General features: G+C 44.2%; 1 protein-coding gene across 3 annotated transcripts in view; it reads right to left on the bottom strand.

Moving 5' to 3' along the window:
- ARL15 (ADP ribosylation factor like GTPase 15) overlaps window positions 1-16,915 on the bottom strand; it is a 371,944-nt gene that overhangs the window by 178,178 nt on the left and 176,851 nt on the right. For all 3 annotated transcript variants that reach the window (XM_066377760.1, XM_066377778.1, XM_066377769.1), the window contains exon 4: window positions 486-694. In XM_066377760.1, the coding sequence (XP_066233857.1) occupies window positions 486-694 (209 nt within the window). The remainder of the gene's footprint in view (window positions 1-485; window positions 695-16,915) is intronic.

Here is a 16,915-nt window from a genome sequence, read left to right as displayed (position 1 = left end):
GAGCCCATGTGGTGGCCCTGAGCTTGCAAGATCAGACATCAGTTTCCAGCCTGGCTGAGGACAGAACAGGACCCACTGCTTGTGGTCAACAGGGAGCCATCTCACAGGGACAAGAACAGGACACCCGAAGGCAAGTGACGCATGGTGACACGACAATGCGTCCCTTGAGATGCTGGACAACAGAAGAATGACCTAAATAAGCTGGTGGGCAAAAAAAAAATGTTACACAACCAGGCCACTAGCCCTTTAAAAGAGATGAGAAAAGTATTCAGATAAGTCCTCGAATTTCGCTAAGCAGTTAAAAGAATAAAAGGCTACGCTCTCCAAGGGGAAGGAAGCATGGAAACGATCGTTCCTATCACATCGATACAGGCTTCCTAAGAAAGCTCGCGTTTCGTGTTGCCACACAGCAGGACCGACCACACACCCCTCACGAGGGGCATCCTGGCAGAGAAAGGGCAGGGTAGCAGCCGAGAGAGACATACCTCTTGGGCCGAGCGGGCGGCAGGTTTGTCTTGATGGTTGGCCAGAATTAAAAAGGGCAGTGTGCACAACTGCGGGTGCTGCAGAGCCGAGTGCAGCTCGTTTCGGGCTGTTTCCAAGTCGCCCTCAGAAGACGCGCTGTCTAGCACAAATATCACCCCTTGAGACCCTTGGTAGTAGCGACTCCAGTATTTCCGGATGTGATCAGCCCCTGTCAAGACAAAAGAAATTCTCCTTTTTTAAAAATAGCTCTCAGCAACTGGAAAACGCTCCCAGAAGTCATTTTTGTTGGAAACCAATGTAGCCTTCTTAAAAATGAACTGCAGGGATCATGGCTGAAGAGGACAAAGAGGCCCTTGAGCCAAGAGGTAGACGTGACCTGAGTTACACACAGAAGTGTGAGAGTCACTCTCCACGCTTTTCTCACCCAAAGAGGTGAGAAAGCACCTGGGGAAAGTAATTCTCAGACTTAAACTCAAAATGATGCTTTAGATTCTGCTTGAGAGTCTTAAATAAATGACACTCTCTAAAGAATTGGTTTAAAGTGACCTCAGAGAGCAGGGCGATCCGGCTGCTCACTGAGGATGCTCTCCACACCATTGACATTAGCTTGGTGACCTTTTCTAAAAGCACGGCTTGCTGATCGGGCCTTTCCGGATTTCTTCTACAAAGTGGAAATGATCAGCACAGCACCTGGATGCGTCAGAGTGCTGACATTTGTGACAGACTGAAACCCTGGCCCTTGGTACATCTGCACAACCCTGTCTGGCAATGAGCACACTCATGGTCTCGATGTGATGAGATATTAAAAAAATAAAAAGACATTGAGAGTCTCACTGGCCAAGGCCACATCCTACACCTCTTTGTATTTCCAACATCCAGCACACTGAATAACTCAGCATTCATACCAAGAGTGAGGGAAATGAAGGAAGGAATGAGGGACTGAAATTATACATTCATAAGGCTTTATGGATTTTGAGATGAGAAGGAACGATAGAGACTTTTCTGTCCAGCTCTAAGGAAAATGAGGCCAGGAGAGGTGACTTAACTGCCATTTGGGTGTCTAGTACACCCCAGACTTGAGACTGCAATGTATGTGTTTGATGGTGGGGGGGAGGCGTTTACTCAGTGATATAACAAAAATGAGGGGCCAAGGTGTTTCACCAATGTAGTGCATCTGATCACATGCTAACCACTTAATAATGGCATCTTAGTTACCTACTGAACAGGTAAGTTAAATACACCGTGTTACGTGTTCAGGATACAGAGAACAGGGACTGGAGAGGTATGCTGAGTGACAACAGCCAACTGTAGGCACCGCTTTCCAACTCTGTGTTCAGGGATGTCATGCTGGCAGCTTGACATTGGACCGGGGAGTATGGGGGGTATTTCCACTAAGAACATCAGCAAAAGCTATAGCTCACGTCCTCTCTGAAGAGCCCACACATGCCTGGTTGACACCAAGCAGCTTGTATTTCCCGGGAATAGTGGAAAAGGAAACCACAGGTAATGAAGCATGGTGCTGGAGGTGCCCACCGTCAGGGGCTCTGCGAATGAGAGAGAGGCATCTTCTCCAGTAGACGAGTCCCTTCAATGAGTACTATCAATAACCAAACAGCTACCCTTTAATTAAGCCCTTTCTACATTCCAGGCAGAGCACAAAGTGTTTTCAAAAGAACAGCCAGTGTGACTCTTCCAACAACCCTAAGAGGGAGATATAATTGACTCAGGCTGTGAAACTAACTTTCAGATGGTAACATGTGGGGCCTTCATCGCAGTCCTACACTGAAACAAACAGGTAGATAAGATGACGGAAGGCATTAACGCTGAGTCAGCCACGAACTACTTGATACTGGGGATTAACTGCAAGTGATGCTGGAACTGAGGAGAAAACAGAAGCACTAACAGGACAGACACCTTCGGTCAGTCCCCTAGACGCAGCACTTGAGATGGAGTTCCTCGCACATCTGATTATGGGGGAGGGGGCAGTCAGGGGAAAGCAGGAGTGACAGAATCAAGCTGGAATGGAGGAAAAAGCGAAACAAGGATGTGGTTTCAGAAATCTAACCTCAGCTTGAGCCAAATGAGGAGCTCTAGAGTGTGGAGTAACCTAGAGAAGTTGTCCAGTACAAAGGCAAAGGGCGAGACTGTTCCAGCCATTGGCTAGAAGCCACCCCTGGGGAACTGGGGCGGGGGCATGATCTCATAATCTCCCAAATATGTCAGCCAAGGGCAGGCCTCCGGAGATGGGTACAGGTGTGAGTCACCAGCAGTCAGCACCCGCAGCAGCTGGGAGATGGAGGCACGGGCCCAGTCAGGGAGAGCTGGGTAGGACAAGGACCACATCTGCTGCGGGCGATACACAGACATTCTCCACATGAGAGAGAATTGTCATAAGCTTGAGGAGTGGAAGTCCAGAGAGTGTTACCTGGAGGCGACTGTCCACACAACAGACCCATCGTGAGTCCATGTACCCACACAAAAGGTTGCTACAAATTCTACCCCACGCACGATGTGTAGCCCACGATTTTCACAGAGTAAGACTATATGCCACATGCTCTACTGCCAGTCCTACAGAGCTCATTAAATGCCCACAGAAGGCGTTCGCTGATTGGGCCCAACTTTTATAGCCATTGCCAACCAACGGTTGCAACTGATCAAGAGTGGTTTTGAAATAAATGTGGGTTGTGCATTAACGAATTTGCCCAGGGCAGTGTTACAAAGGAGGTACTGTGATCACTCACATTTTACCAATTAAGGAAACCACGACACACAACAATTACATAGTGTGCCCAAGGTTACACACCTAGATGTATATCGAGGTCTAACATGACTGAAGTAGAAGAATCACCGAGCAGAAAGATGCGGAAGCTGAGTCAAGAATTCTACAAGCACTAAAGCTATTGGAGGGGAGGGGGACCTGTTAGAATAAAAGGTAGCTAAGTGCCTATATCTATTTATGCTCATAGTGTGAACAAGTCTGAGAACATTGCCCAACGAATTAATTCAATGAATGGTATATGAAGTACCTATTGTATATGAGTCAAAGACCTATAAGAAACACTTACAAAGACATTATTTCTCTTAGTTCAAGTAATACTGATGACAACGAGGCTGCAAATGTATCAGAGGGAACAAATATGGCCACCGCATCAGAGGGTGTCCAGGAGACCACCGTAAAGACACGGGTGCTGGTTGCACGTTTTAAGGGGAATAGCTGGTTGGAAATACGTGGGCATACTGGACTCCAAATTGTACAGTCATCGCTTTCAGCAAGAAACTCTATTTCACCTGCCACATTTAAGAGCATGCAAGGCTCCTGAAAATAGTGACACAAAATAGCAATGAAGTCAGTGACTGTGTCGTTAGATGGGTCAAACCCTTTGTCGGTAGATCGGACAAAACCCCGCGACTTTTTAAACCCTTACCTGATGAGTGAATAACCCATTATTACTGATTATTAAAAAGGTGATTATTACATCACAAAGACAGAGCTTGGAATTCCAAAGTCTAGCTCTGCACCATAGCTTGACCCAGCCCAGGCGCAGGAAACCAGCGGTGGGGTGAAGGGGGCTGTATGTAGTCCGGCCGAGTGAACGTCACTTAGTTTAGTCACCAGATTACCGTGAGAACTGGATGTGTCACCAACCCAGCTGCCAGGTGCTTTGAGAAGTCAGTCTAACCGGGAAAATTAGGAACACCTGTTGCATGCCATGTCCCAACATTCCCAACCCATAAACCCAACCCAAAAGGAATAGCAAACACAGGACATCATGTCTAACAGCAGCCAGAGGCCACTCTTAATTTTAATGACTCAGAGTTGCGTGCTCTGCGTCACTTCCATTACAGTTGTTGGACAACTCGAATCTGGTCTATATTTTGTACACTTAGATTAAAAGACAAGGCGGGCAGCCGTGCCCGCAGGGATGTCCGGTGGAGGGTACAGCCAAATGTCCTAATCGCTCATGGTCTGTCAGTGCCTTCCCACAAGCTGCAAGCAGCCCCTGGGAAATCTGAGCTCATTCTGAGGGTCAATCAACCAGGACAGCCTGGTTCAAGTACAACAGAAGCAGAGAGAAGACAGGAGCATAGCATGTCCTTATGGTGCAGGTCATGTACATGGATCACTACGAATTTCAACGGCATTCTCTCATCGTCCAATCCATCCATCCATCCATCCATCCAACATATGTTTACTGAGTGCCTAGCACCATCTTAGGTGCTAGGGACAGACATGGAAACAAAACAGACCCAAACATCAGCTTTTGTAGTCTCACACACCGTACCAGCAGAGCCGCCTGACACTACGGAGGGTGGAGGTGCCAGGTGCTTGTTTCCCCAGTTCGCTCCACACACAGACAAAGGACTTGGTTCTGGCAATCGAGGACTCCGCCAAGGTCTTATGGGAGCTGCCGGGAAGCAGTGGGTCCCTCAACAAGATGATGCCCAGAGAGAGCTGCCTCTCTAGTCTGCCTTTTAGATTTCATTAGGTGATAAGGTGATCCTTTGAACAGCGTCAGCCTTCTAACAGCCTTGAAAAAGACAGAGCAGTATACTGAAGATGTTACAACAGGAAGACAGAGCCTGGGTCCCCCAGAAAACTGTTGAGCTGCAGAACCAAGCCCCTCCATGGAAAGAACTCTTTATTCTGCAAACACAGGACATGCCCATTAGTCAAGCCAATTTTAGGAGATTATTTTATGTGCAGCCAAAAAGATGTTTATTTCCCTCACATTAAATTAAAAGGCTATGATGAGTTCCTTAAAGGAGCTGTTCTTTGAAAGAAGTCCCAACAAGCTAACAACAACAACAACAAAAAGGCAGGAAGATGCAGGAGTCAACAGATAAAAACAGGTGCTCAAAGTTGTCCCTATGAAACATCTGATCTCTGGACCTGGATGTCCAACTAAATTTTTTGGATGAAAATATATTCTATATTTGTAATTTCCAATTTGGCAGCCACTAGCCACATGTATTGGGCACTTAGAATGTGGCCAGCGCAATTAAAGAACTGAATTTATTTTAAATCCTACATAAGGTTAAAATGCCACATGTAGCTAGTGGTCACTATACTAAACAGTATGTTTCAGACATTTCCCTATCCTCCTGCTGGCATGAGGGATTGCCACAAACCACCAAGACGGGTGCAGTTACTGAGATCTAATCTTATCTTTAAAAGAAAAAGCACGTAACCTTGCTGGTACAGGGGCAGGGGCAGACACCCCTGTCCACAGATGGCTTGCCAAAGGGCGACATGGAAGGTGGACCGGGAAGGTCTCCGCGGCAGTCAGTCGCTGCGAGAGCAGACAGAGGCATGAGGAGAAGTCCAGGCCATCTGCCTTTTCCACATTTCATCCACAGCCATGAGGAGAAGAGAGAGTAAGAATTGTCTCCCTCCAGGAATCTGAATGGGATAGGAGACCCATTGGTGGAGCCAGCTTTCAAGAACTTGAATGGCAAGTGGGTCTGCAAATCACAGTGCGGGATGTACCCTCAGAATCAATGTGTTCAGTGGTGTTACTTTAAGAGGAATGGTCTCCAGCACACAGGTGAGGGAAGGGGAGCAGGAGCCAATGGTGGTAGGGGAGAATGTTTGAAGAACAGGAGATGGAAAGGAGAGAAAAGTAATCACTGCAAATTCATATTCATCCCTCCCATCTGCGGACTCTCAGTCTTTCTGAACGGTGGTCCTCTGACTCTTCACATCCTCTGTAAAACAGATTCAATCTGCTTTTAAAAACTGAAATGCTAAGATGTTGGGAGGACTAAGACATACATGTCTGGCCTCCAACTTTCATCATCAATCCCTCTCCCACGTGCGTGCATGAACAGAGGCTTGGCTGTTGCCACCTCTTGGCTACTGGAAGTAGAGCTTCTATAAATATTGGTGTACAAGTTTTTGTTTCAACACCTGTCTTCTATTCATTTGAGCATATTCCTAGGATGGAATGCTGGGTCACATGGTAATTCTGATGAACTTCCTAAGGCAAAACGTGTGTCTTCAAGTTTGCAGTAAATTGTTAGGCATTGATATAGAAAACCACTGCAAAGTTAAAAATGCACTTCCCACCAGGCAGAAATTTCCAAAATGTGGATTAACGAACTAAAAAGAAAAACAACCTTCCCTAGGTCTTCCTGGAGAATCATCATTTCTCTAGCAAATAGCATCTTCTACTGCAGTCTCAAAATGCTTCTTTCAAAGGCAGCATTTAAAAAAAAGTTACCATGAGGGCTGATAGCTGCCCGCGCTCCGCCGTGCCGCACCACAGAGGTAAGAGAGAAAAAGACAGGGTCTTTGCCTGCAGAGTCCTCAGGTCTCCCATGGAGCACTCCCTCTGCAGAGACCCCCAGGAATCCTGTCCCCTCACTTCACACATACTCCTCAGGGATGTCTTACACTGTTTCAGTGACCTCTGTTATCCTGAAAACCGTCCAAAGGCAATGCTCCCGACTAATTTCTGCCAAGCACTAATACTCTTATTCCCTTTATTTTTATTTACTTTTATTTTTATTTTTTTATTCAGTGAGAGGAGGGGAGGCAGAGAGACAGACTCCTACATGCACCCTGACCAGGATCCACCCAGCAAGCCCACTAGGGGGCAATGCTCTGCCCATCTGGGATGTTGCTCCGTTGCTCAACAGTTGAGCTCCGCCTCTGCCTGAGGTGGAGGCCATCCTCAGCACTTGGGGTCAACTCGCTCCAATTGAGCCATGGCTGTGGGAGAGGAAGAGAGAGAGAATGAGAGAGAGAGAGAGAAGCGAGAGGGGGAGGGGTGGAGCAGCAGATGGGCACTTCTCCTATGTGCCCTGGCCGGGAATCGAACCTGGGACATCCACATACTGGGCCGACGCTCTACCACTAAGCCAACCAGCCAGAGCCATAATACCCTTATTTCGTAAAGTCTCTCATATACTCTCTTCTAGATGTTTACCCAGGTACTTTCAACTCAACTTGTTCCCAAGTGAACTCATTCTTGCCACACCTCCTTTTCCCAGTTGTCCTCCCGAATTCCCCGCCTGGGACTGGCGGCCACCCAAACAAGGAGTCTGAGAGTCATTCTTAACCCCTTGTCGCTTATTACTAACAGCCAATCATCGGTCACCTCAATTTACTCCCAGGGTCACCAAGCTCTTGGACACTGAAACACTCCCATTTTTCACCTCTGGCATATTTGTTTGTTTTCCTACTGTACTCATGGTATACCTAGAAAAGCCCTATGCACATTTCAGGTCTAATTCACCTCTTGTGAAGTCTTCCTTAATTTTCCTTTTACAAAACTTCTTTGTCCACCCTTTGTGATCACGGAGCATACCATTTATCCCTTGACGTTAGGACAGGTAACCATGTAGTGTTTGTACACGTCCAGTTCTTGATGACTCTGGGGCTGACAGCCCACTCGCTGAACAAATGTTTTCACACCAATTTCAGATATTTCAGGGAGCTAATATGAGAACTGGCCTATCAGCTTCACTCAATTCATGTCTGCAGAACTAAAGACAGTCATCTGATTTATGCTGTTCATTCATTCAGCCAACTAGCATATATTTTTGAGTGGTTTCCATGTCCCCGGCCAGTGAGGGGCACCGGAATCCAGTGATGCACCCAGGAGACACAGCCCCAGCCTGACTCAGAAGCTCTGAGCTCAACTACCCAAAACACAGCTAAAAAGCAGGAGCCAGTGGGTGGCCAATAACAATGTCCCCAAATTAGCATCCTGCTGTTCACCTACTGAACATTCTGCAAAGCCCTCAGGAGCATTCAGAAATCTTGCCTAAAAGAAAAAAATAAAAATGTGACCACAATTTCTTGGCTCCTAGCTCAGGGCACATTAGAAGTAGTAAATCATTTTATGGGAGACAGAGGAAAGAACAAATCCACCAGAGACATGCATGAGGCCAGTAGCAAGGGACATGGCTACAAGTGGGACGAAACCAAGACATTTAGAATTTAAAGAAGGAAAGCAGAGACCAATTATGAAGGAAAATAGGTAAACAACAAAAATTGTAAAGGCAGAGCTGGTCCTGGCTGGTGGGCTCAGTGGGAGAGTGTCGGCCTGGCATGTGGACATCCTGGGTTGGATTCCCAGTGTCAGGACACACAGGAGAAGTGGTCATCTGCTTCTCTTCCCCTCCCACAGCCAGTGGCTTGATGGCAGTGACGGCCCGGGGCGCTGAGGACAGCTGGGTTGATTGGAGCATCAGCTCCAGGCAGGGGTTCCTTGGTGGGTAGGGCACATGCAGGAGTCTGTCTCTCTAGCTCCCCTCCTCTCACTTGAAAATAAATAAACAATCAAATAAATAAAAGCAGCACAGTTCAGATTGAAGGCAGCATTGGAACAGGCTACCTGCCTTCTTGACAGTGTCGAGTTTCTGATGTTCATCAAATAAATGATGAATTCTACTCCTGTTTTCATTTATGACTATGGAGAATTCTGAGCACATACAAGTATTCAGAGAGGCACAATGAATACTATTTCTTAGTCCTGACAGCCATCAATGCTCTCCTTATCCTAATTCCTCCTGTATAGTATGAAGCTTGTCTCAGATAGCATATAATTTCACCTATGAATATTTCGGTGTACATCACTAAAGGACAAGCATTCTTTTAAAAACCACGAACAAAATACCATGGTGACATCTCAAAGAAATGAACAAATCCTTAACATCATCGCATATTCAGCTGTTCAAATCACAAATATTTCAGTTCTAAATGCACAGCTTCAGCCATCTCCCAAACATCTAAGTAAAATGCCGCTATGAAGTGTATCACACGTGAGTATTAGCCTGTTACCGGTATTAAAATGTTTTACAATATTATATCAGAATCTGTTTTTATACTTTTTTTGGCAGAGATAGAGAAAGTTAAAGAGAAGGAGAGACAAACAGACAGGAAGGGATAGAGATGAGAAGCATTAATTCTTCATTGTGGCTCCTTAGTTGTTCATTGATTGGTTTCTCTCATGTGGCTTGATGGGGGGTAGTGGGGCTATAGTGGAGTGAGTGACCCCTTGCTCAAGCCAGCGACCTTGGGCTCAAGCCAGCAACCATGGGCTGCAAGCCAGTGACTTTTTGGCTCAAGCTATCCACCTCTGGGCTCAAGCTAGTGACCATGGGTCATGTCTATGATCCCACACTCAAGCCAGCAACCTCAGGGTTCCGAACCTGGGTCCTCCGCATCCCAGTCTGACACTCTATCTACTGCGCCAGCAACTGGTCAGGCTGTTTTTCTACTCTTAATTAGCTTAATTGGTTAACCATCAAGGCAGAGGAAGGGCTCTGAGAGGGCTCTCTTTGCTGCTGCAGCAGCTCAGGATGGGGTGACAGTGTCACATTAGGGTGCCACATTATTTTAAATTTGTTCTTTTCATCAAGGGAAGTAAGTCCTTTTATAGAAAAGTCATCTGTTCAGGTGACTTGGTTCACAGTCTCCAGTAGCTCTTTCGGGTTGGAAGGGTAACAATTGGAATCATTGGGGTTTGAAGGCCGTAGAGCAGTTCCCTGACGGAATCATCAGAGCAGGTGCGCTCATGCATCCAGGGACCAGCACTGACCTGGGGGGGAGCACATGTCAAAATTCAGCCACATTAGCACCCTGATGTCATTCTCCTTGCAATGAGTAACAAAATCCAAGCAGGCCAGGTGAAAAAAGTGTCACGATATACACCCGAGAAATCTAGAATCTACCTTTGGGAACTCTAGTGGGGCAGGAAATTCGAATACAGGCCGTGGTCCTAAAGGAAAAGTCCACAAATGGGACTCTTAGTATCTGACCTGGGAACTGACATCACGAGGACCGCTAAAGAAGTTGTTGTATGTGTTGAGGGCGGGAGGGGTCCACTTGGCAGAACGCTCCCACCAGCTGTGAGCTGCCATCGGAGAGGGAGGACGTGCCTGGATGAAACCTCACCTTCCCCCCACGTGAACGTGGCCTGGGAGGGCTCAGATGCACAGAGAACCTGCAGCCCCCGCGGTGACGAGTGGGGCTTGGGCATCATCCCACCCTCCCCGTCATCACCCCGAGCAGCATGCAGCCTCCATGTATCCCAACATGTCATTACAACATGATCATTTTCATGTGTTGGATCATGAGAAAAACTTTGGGAAGCTCCAGGGAAAGAGAACAGACTGCAAGTCAAGGATCCTGATGGTCTGACCCAATTGACCCTTCTAACCTCTCCTGCCTACCCACCAGCCATGCAACCTTACAGCGGCCAAAATGGACCGCTCACGTCCAGCTCTCCATCCGGCCTGTCCCCCAGTGCCCCGCCTCTGCAGTGACTCTTCCCTGCACGGGGAGTCTCCTTGCCACCATCCTTCTGTCTCCAAGGACAATCCATCCTCTGGCCCCGCACTGCCGCCGTTCCTTCAGAACCATGGCCTGTGCCAAGTACTCTAGTCTATGGGGAGTGGAGGGTATAAAAATGAAGGTGGTTCCACCAGTATTCTTTAGCTTTGTTTGTAACATTCTCGCACACACAATGAGGTGGGAAACTGACATCAGAGGTATGACCACTGGAGAGGTGACAAACAGGATCATTATTTGCAGGTGATGACTGTGCACCTACAATGCCAAAGGAATGAATTGGGAAACGCAGAAGTAGCAAACTACGGTTCCACAGGTGATCAGAAACAAAATACTGTCTTAAGATATCTTTTTAGTACTACATTAAAAAACTCATGCAATAACAATAGAATATGCTAACAGAAAATAAAATCCCAAAATTTGTATGAATCTCACATACAGACACACACACATAAGGTTTGCATACCTGAAGCATAATATCACATTTCTAGATGGGAAGACTAAATATAATTATTTCAATCCCTTCCAAATTTACTAGTGAATTTAACACATCATCAGTCAAAACCTGAAGGGAATTTTTCCACCTGAAAATTCTCCTGGAATTACCAGCACAGAAAAATAGTTATATTTTTAACAGCAAAAGAGAAATAGAGACAATGGAACAATTACAAAGAAGATATAGACATAGACTTTCATCTCAGTTATCAAAAAAATTGTAAACTAAAATTATATAATACCATTTTTTATTTTATCAAACTTCCTGGTCTGCAATCATAGGAAAGTTGCAATATAAGATACTAGGATGTGGCCCTGGCTGGTGGCTCGGTGCATAGAGCGTCGGCCTGGCATGCAGACATCCTGGGTTTAATCCCTGGCCAGGACACACAGGAAAAGCAACCATCTGCTTCTCTCCCCCCACACCCTCTTTCCCTTCTTCTCTGTAGCCAGTAGCTACATTGGTTCAAGTATGGCCCCTGGTGCTGAGGACAGCTCAGTACATTGAAGCATCGGCCTCAGATGGGGGTTGCGGGGTGGATCCTGGGCAGGGCACATGTGGAAGTCTGTCTCACTATCTCCCTTCCTCTCACTTAAAAACAATAAAAGATACTAGGATGTATCTCTAATATGTAAACCTGTGCCAATTGTCTATGATGACATTCTGAACTATGTCAAGAGCCTTTAAGTGTTTGATCCTGAATTTCATTTTTAATATCTACTATAAAGAAATATTCAGAAACTCAATAAAAATATATGCTTTTCTTTAAAGAAAGAATTCGGAACAGATATATGTGTCAAATATCTGACATACATTGGACAACACATTGGAGAGGGGACCTGAGAAGTGTCTACAAGGACATAGAAACAGAGTTATTTTATCATTAGTCATTAGAAAGCAAGGCATATTAAAGAGTTAAAATGACTCACAAGTCAGACTGAATTAGTTGTGGTAACAGGTGCACTGAGAAAGTTCAGCTGTGAGAGGGTTAGGATAGCAATAGGACCACAAGAAGAGACAGGGAAACCTAGCAGCACCATCTGAGCACTGTTCACGGCCAGATACGTGACCTGTCTTGTCTTGGAAGCAGGTATACAGGTTAGGCAAAGGCAAGCTTGTGGTACGGGAAGCACAAAGCTTCTTCTTGTATTATTATTTATTAATTATTGTGTGATTTTCCACATGAACAACCATATTGCTATGATCGCTCATAGTATCAGTGCCGGATGCCATTTGCACACAGCTGCTACGAAGTTCCCCGTTCTGAGAAGTTTCTGCCTTACTCAGTTGACAAGATAATAGCCAAGATGGTGGAGAAAACAATGAAGAGTCGAGTCTCTGAATTTCATTGTGACCATCAAAGAAGAAATGGTTGACATGTTTCCCTAGAGACCATATGACCAAAAGTGGTCACTTGTGTTAGACTATAGGGCTTCGTTACAGTAATTGGAGGAAGGTGAGGACAAGAAACACCAGCCCTTGGCCCGTCATCCTAAAGAGGAATATAGTTAAAAGGAGGATGAAACTACAAGACAGACCAAGAAAACCAAAGACTAAAAATGAATTTACATTAGCAAAAATGTTAAGAACAGATATTCAAAAAACACAACAGAGGATACAGAAAGAGTAATTCTCAATCTAGAAAGCGTGACAAGAAAGAATTTAAAGACAGCAGAAAGCATGTCACGCTGCTTTAAGTTAATTCAGTCTTCAGACCCAGACAGATCACATACCAAGATAACAGAAAACTCAGATGTCATTACAAAACCAAGCTAAACACTGTTATGTAACCACAAACAATGGGAAAGTTACCAGTAGATTGGGAATAGGCAAATTTCACCCCAGATTTTAAAAATGAGATCATCAGGAGCTACGGGGTGGGGGTGGGGGGTCCCTATGAATATGTCTTCCAAAATAAGTCTCAGTTCCTTTGGGGTTGGCTTGTCAGGTTGGTACATTCTGGGATTACTGTAGTATGAGATCATTTCAGCAAAAGGTTTCACAAGCCTCTTGTTGTATCCTGGGGCAATGAAGACAAGAGAAAAGCTGAAATTAGGTGACAGCCGTCCCTAGGCAGGATCATCACGGATTTAACAGCTGTACCCGAAACACATGGATCCATGCCAAAACAGAAGGGGTTGGACCTTCTGTGATTTGCAACCAAATCCAGAAGTTCTCAGCACTTCACTCATACCTTCCTTACAACAATTACCACTGCATTTAGCTATAGACATAGTTATGTGTGTTATTCTCTACAGCCTATGAGCGCCCTAGTGAAATGGTTACTTTCCAGTCAGCTTGTGGTCCCCAGCAGGGAGCAGGAGGCTGACATAGAGTAGACAACTTGATACATAGTTATAAATTTTAATTCAATGAAAAATTTGAAGGATCATTTCAAGATTTACAGGTGGTACAAAGCTGAAAAAAAGATTGCTAATCTGTTGGATGACAAAAGAAAAAAAAACAATCTTCTTGACAAGCTGAATTAATGAGCCACTCCTTACACCATGACATTTACTAGAGATGTAAGTAAAATCTGTAACTGGGAATAAAAGAAATAAAATTAGCTATGGCAGAATGGAATGGAAGAGATCTGACTTTGAACAGTTGGGTGTTTTGACAGCATAACTGATACAAACCAATGAGGTGCTGTGGGGCTCAGACTGTACGCATGAAGAGAAATACTGTGTCCGGAAGAAGAGATGAGAGTATCACTGGTCAGACCACATCTAGAGCATCATACTTCCAGACACGTGTTTTAGAAGGACCCATACCAATTTGAAACTTGTCCAGAAGAAGGCAACAGAACAGGGATTGACTTGGACATCCTATAACATGGGAAGTAGATGAACAAATGAACTATACTTAGCTTGGGAGGTAATCATTCAGAGTATACAACAGCAAGTCCCACATCTCTGGATCACTGACTAGGGATGAGATATTACACTGGGGAACAAAATTTTTGTTGCATCCACAAAAACACTTGTTCTTACCTAATTCGAGTGTGCTGATCTCAAATCTGACATTAGTTTTTCTCTGTAAGCTACAGGTTTTTTGCAATTCAAGATTTTAGGTTTTCATCTTATTATAAAATTTTCAACATTTAGTTTAACATAATAAAGTAGAATGTCTTCTTGGACATCATCTTTGTGAAAATATAATAATTTATATAATGCAGTAAGTACACTGATACACTAAAAGATATGATTGCATCAGAATTTGTCTACAATTTCAAAACAGAACATATTAAAACATTTATTTTAATCATAAAATTTGCACAAAACTTATTTAAATTCTATTCAGGCAAAAATTTTTGTTTGTAGCTCTTGTGTTTGTGTACTTGTTAAGGACAATCTCATTTGATGTTCCAGCAGTAGTCTGCTCATCACTAACAGCTCCAGATTTTCGGGAAACTTATCAAGGTGACTGTTTAGGAAGTTAGAATCGTAACGTTCATGTTACATCCAATGTCGCAGAAAGCCAACAGCATCCTTTGAACCAGAAGTTCATAGTTTTCTGCTTTTTTGTTGCCAAGGAAGTTCTTTGTAACTGCCACAAAAGACTGCCATGCTGCTTTCTCCTCCTTATTCATCTTCCTGGCAAATTCTTCATCACGTATGAGGGTTCGGATTTGAGGTCCACCAAATACACATGCTTTTATCTTCTTGAAAGACAAGGCAAAGAAAAGCAGAAATAATATGTTGAAAGCATTCACTTTCTCTATTCAAAGCCTGAACAAACTGCTTCATTAAGCCAAGTTTGATGTAAAGTGGAGGGAAAATGATCCTGTCTCGATTAACTACAGGTTCATTCACAATATTTTGCATCCCTACTTCCGGAGCTTCACATTTCGGCTACTCCTTCTGTGTCCAGTGTTTCTCCTGAGCTCGGCTGTCCCACAAACACAGAAAGCAAGGATACTTCGTGAAACCTCTCTGTTGTCCTAGCAGGAAATTTACCATCTTAAGATCCACACAAATGATCCAGTTATGCTCCTCATACTTCAGAAAGTCGAGGACAATTTTTATGTCATTCTTACTAAGTCATTTAATTCCGGTTGGCTAAACTGCTGAGGGGTTAATGACTGCTTGGCATCAGAAAAAGACCCTTCAGATTCTACAACCATTTCCTCATGCATCTTATCAAAATACACTTGATCACCATGTTCACTTTCTTCATCCTTAGAAGAAATAAAACTATTGAAAACTGGAACCGGGAGTGTGTCAGAGTGTGGGATAGGTTGTATTGCTGAAGGAATATTAAGATATGCGATCATATGCCATTTTTTCTTGCCGATGCCCTTTGTATGGATCAGACAGAAATAACAGTCACTGCTGTGGTCCTTAGGTTCACGCCAAACCATGGGAATACCAAAAGGCATTCCTTTGCATTTTCCTTTTGTCCAGTCACAAAGCATTTCCTCACAATTATGATACACAATATGAGGAGCCCAATTCTTATCTTGATCGCCAAGGGGAACTTGAAAATAGGCAATATATGCACGTGTCACAAATGATGAAATATTGCGCCTTTGATGTTGAAGTGTGTAACAGCCACATATATAACAGAAGGTGTCAGGACTATTCCTACATTTACACCTACTCGAAGAAGCCATGATTCAATCTTAAAACAAAATAAGAGGGTGTTTTTATCAGATAATAATTTTTTACATTTAAAAACAACTATAATTATGTAAAAGTGATGTTTGTAAAACATTAATTGCCTTGTGGTTTTGTTCAATCCAAGAGTCGTTGCCCTTGAACTCCAATTTAAAAACCAATGCATGCCATTAACTGTAACAAAAAGAAACTAAAATTGCATAAAAACTAGAACATGCACCAAAAAAAAATTTCATATTTGGAATCAGCTATGCAGAAATATATAGAAAGAGTTCTAAAACCTCAAGCAACAGAAAATGAAAAAAAATTGTTCCCCAGTGTATTGGTTGAGTGTGGCTCCACAAAACTCAGCTGCAACCAGTGGGGCACTGACGTAGAGAGTCAGATTTTGGTAAATTTCAATGAACTTTGATAATGAAAATTCTTCCACTCGGGCGTAGTAAGCATGCTCTCTGAGACATAGACACCCACATGGGGGAAGTACTCAATTTGAGATTGTCTAGCCACATACCTCAGGGATTGGAGAAGAGCAAATTCCTACCTGGTGTAACAAGTCTGACTGAGGAGCACCTGGTTTAAGAAGCATGGTTTCCTGTGACTTTAGACAGTAAAATGCCACAACTGGCCTCGAATGACTTGTGGAACTCAGGGATGGGGGATATTGCTATGCAAATATTCTGACACTGCTTTTGAGAAGGGTGGCTTGGGCCACCGCAGCTAATGTACCCATAACCCACAGCGATGGCCTCTGATCTGTAGACACTGCCCTGTCTCGGGTGGGCCACAATTTTCAACATGCCAGCAGGTATAGGAGACTAGAGTATTCCTCTATTATGCAGATCAACTGTAAAAGTACAGAAAAATACATAAGCAACCAAGAAGAATGGATTCTAAACTCTAAAATCATATCTTTTCTCTTTTTCACAGGAATCCCAGACTCACTGTCTCGTTTAAAACAACTTTTCCAGCAAAAATAAAGTTGGCTAATCAAGTAATGGGCAGATATATTTAATA

Source organism: Saccopteryx leptura, chromosome 1, assembly GCF_036850995.1.
Source record: "Saccopteryx leptura isolate mSacLep1 chromosome 1, mSacLep1_pri_phased_curated, whole genome shotgun sequence".
Lineage (NCBI taxonomy): Eukaryota > Metazoa > Chordata > Mammalia > Chiroptera > Emballonuridae > Saccopteryx > Saccopteryx leptura.
The sequence above is the reverse complement of the archived record's forward strand: the minus strand, read 5'-3'. Positions and strand labels throughout refer to the sequence as shown.